This window comes from Neophocaena asiaeorientalis, unplaced genomic scaffold, assembly GCF_003031525.2.
Source record: "Neophocaena asiaeorientalis asiaeorientalis breed wild unplaced genomic scaffold, Neophocaena_asiaeorientalis_V1.1 scaffold823, whole genome shotgun sequence".
NCBI classification, from domain to species: domain Eukaryota; kingdom Metazoa; phylum Chordata; class Mammalia; order Artiodactyla; family Phocoenidae; genus Neophocaena; species Neophocaena asiaeorientalis.
Genome location: NW_020172767.1, coordinates 22,124 through 24,129, shown reverse-complemented (window position 1 = coordinate 24,129; position 2,006 = coordinate 22,124). Strand labels below are relative to the sequence as shown.

The following is a 2,006-nucleotide window of genomic DNA, read 5'->3' as shown; positions in this document are numbered from 1 at the left end:
CTCCGTCCCGCTCCGCCCCGCCCCAATATGCGTTTCAGGCAACATCTTCGTGGTTAGCCTCTCTGTGGCTGATCTGCTGGTGGCCGTCTACCCCTATCCTCTGATGCTGCATGCCATGGCCATTGGTGGCTGGGATCTGAGCAAGTTACAGTGCCAGATGGTTGGATTCATCACAGGGCTGAGTGTGGTCGGTTCTATCTTCAATATTGTGGCAATTGCCATCAACCGTTACTGCTACATCTGTCACAGCCTCCAGTATGAGCGCATCTTCAGTGTGCGCAATACCTGCATTTACCTGGTTGTCACCTGGATCATGACTGTCCTGGCTGTCCTGCCCAACATGTACATTGGCACCATCGAGTACGATCCTCGCACCTACACCTGCATCTTCAACTATCTGAACAACTCTGCCTTTGCTGTGACCATCGTCTGCATCCACTTTGTCCTCCCTCTGCTCATAGTGGGTTTCTGCTACGTGAGGATCTGGACCAAAGTGCTGGCAGTCCGTGGCCAGGCTGGGCAGAATCCTGACAACCAGCTTGCTGAGGTTCGCAATTTTCTAACCATGTTTGTGATCTTCCTCCTCTTTGCAGGGTGCTGGTGCCCTATCAACGTGCTCACTGTGTTGGTGGCTGTCAGTCCAAAGGAGATGGCAGGCAAGGTCCCCAACTGGCTTTATCTTGCAGCCTACTTCGTAGCCTACTTCAACAGCTGCCTCAATGCTGTGATCTATGGTCTCCTCAATGAGAATTTCCGAAGGGAATACTTTACCATCTTCCATGCTATGCGGCATCCTATCCAGTTCTTCTCTGGTCTCATCACTGATGTTCGGGAAATGTGGGAGGCCCGAGCCTTCGACCGCGCCCGCGCCCGCGCCCGCACCCGCACCCGCACCCGTGACCGAGCCCGCGAACAAGCCAGTGAACATGCCCGTGCCTGTCTTGCTGTGGAGGAAATGCCGATGAATGTCCGAAATGTTCCACTACCTGGTGATGCTGCAGCTGGCCAATCTGAGTGTGCCTCCAGCCACCCCAGGCCAGCCTCCGGCCACTCCAGGTCTGCCTCTGCCCACCGCACATCTGCCTCTGGTCACCATAAGTCTGTCTTTAGTCACTCCAGGCCTGCCTCTGGCCACCCTAAATCTGCCTCTGGCCACTCCAAGTCTGCCTCTGGTTACCCCAAGTCTGCCACTGTCTACCCTAAGCCTGCCTCTGTCCACTTCAAGGCTGACTCTGTCCATTTCAAGCCTGCCTCTGTCCACCCCAAACCTGTCACTGGCCACCACGTCCCTGCTGGCAGCCACTCCAAGGCTACCTTCAGCCCTGCCACCAGCTGCCCTAAACCCACCACTGGCCACACCAAGCCTGCTACCACCCACCCCGAGCCTACCGACTATCCCGAGCCCGTTGCCACCATCCACCCAGAGCCTGCCCTCGCCAGCCAGCCTGAGCCCACTGCTGCTGGCCACCTGGAGTGTGACATCTCTGACCTCCCTGAGCCTGCCTCCAGCCCTGCCACTGAGTCCCCCAAGTCTGATGCCAGCCCGCTGGAGCCTGCCGCTGCCCCTGTTGACCCCTTTGTGGTCACCATTGCCACCAATGATTACCAGGAGGTTGTGGTTATTGATGATGCTGAAGCTGATTCTGATGAAGTGGCTGTGTGATCTTAGGGGTGGCGGAGCAGTGGTCCACTTTTAAGGTTGGCTAGCGTATGTAATACAAAGTGAGATATCTTAGTGCATCTACACACAGACACATGCAGACACTGACAGTGTAAGCTACACCTACCTTTCAGGCACACTCCTCCTTTCCATTATGTACTCTGCAAAAGTGTGAGTGTGTGTGTGTGTGTGTGCTTGCTGCTTTAGAGACCAAATTCCCCTCAAGTTTGACTTCTGTTGTTCTGAGCCTCCCTTTCCTCCTGTGGTTGACTGTGAGCCCACAGTGATCCTTGAACTTGTAGATTTTGGTTTTTCCCCACTCCTGTGTAACGGTTTCTCCCCACTC

At 55.2% G+C, this 2,006-nt stretch overlaps 1 protein-coding gene across 1 annotated transcript in view; it reads left to right on the top strand.

Annotated features, from left to right (window-relative positions):
• GPR50 (G protein-coupled receptor 50) overlaps window positions 1-1,663 on the top strand; it is a 4,736-nt gene extending 3,073 nt beyond the window's left edge. Inside the window, exon 2 of the mRNA XM_024740699.1 lies at window positions 39-1,663. Coding sequence (XP_024596467.1) covers window positions 39-1,663 — 1,625 coding nt within the window. The remainder of the gene's footprint in view (window positions 1-38) is intronic.
• Window positions 1,664-2,006: the final 343 nt, after the last annotated feature.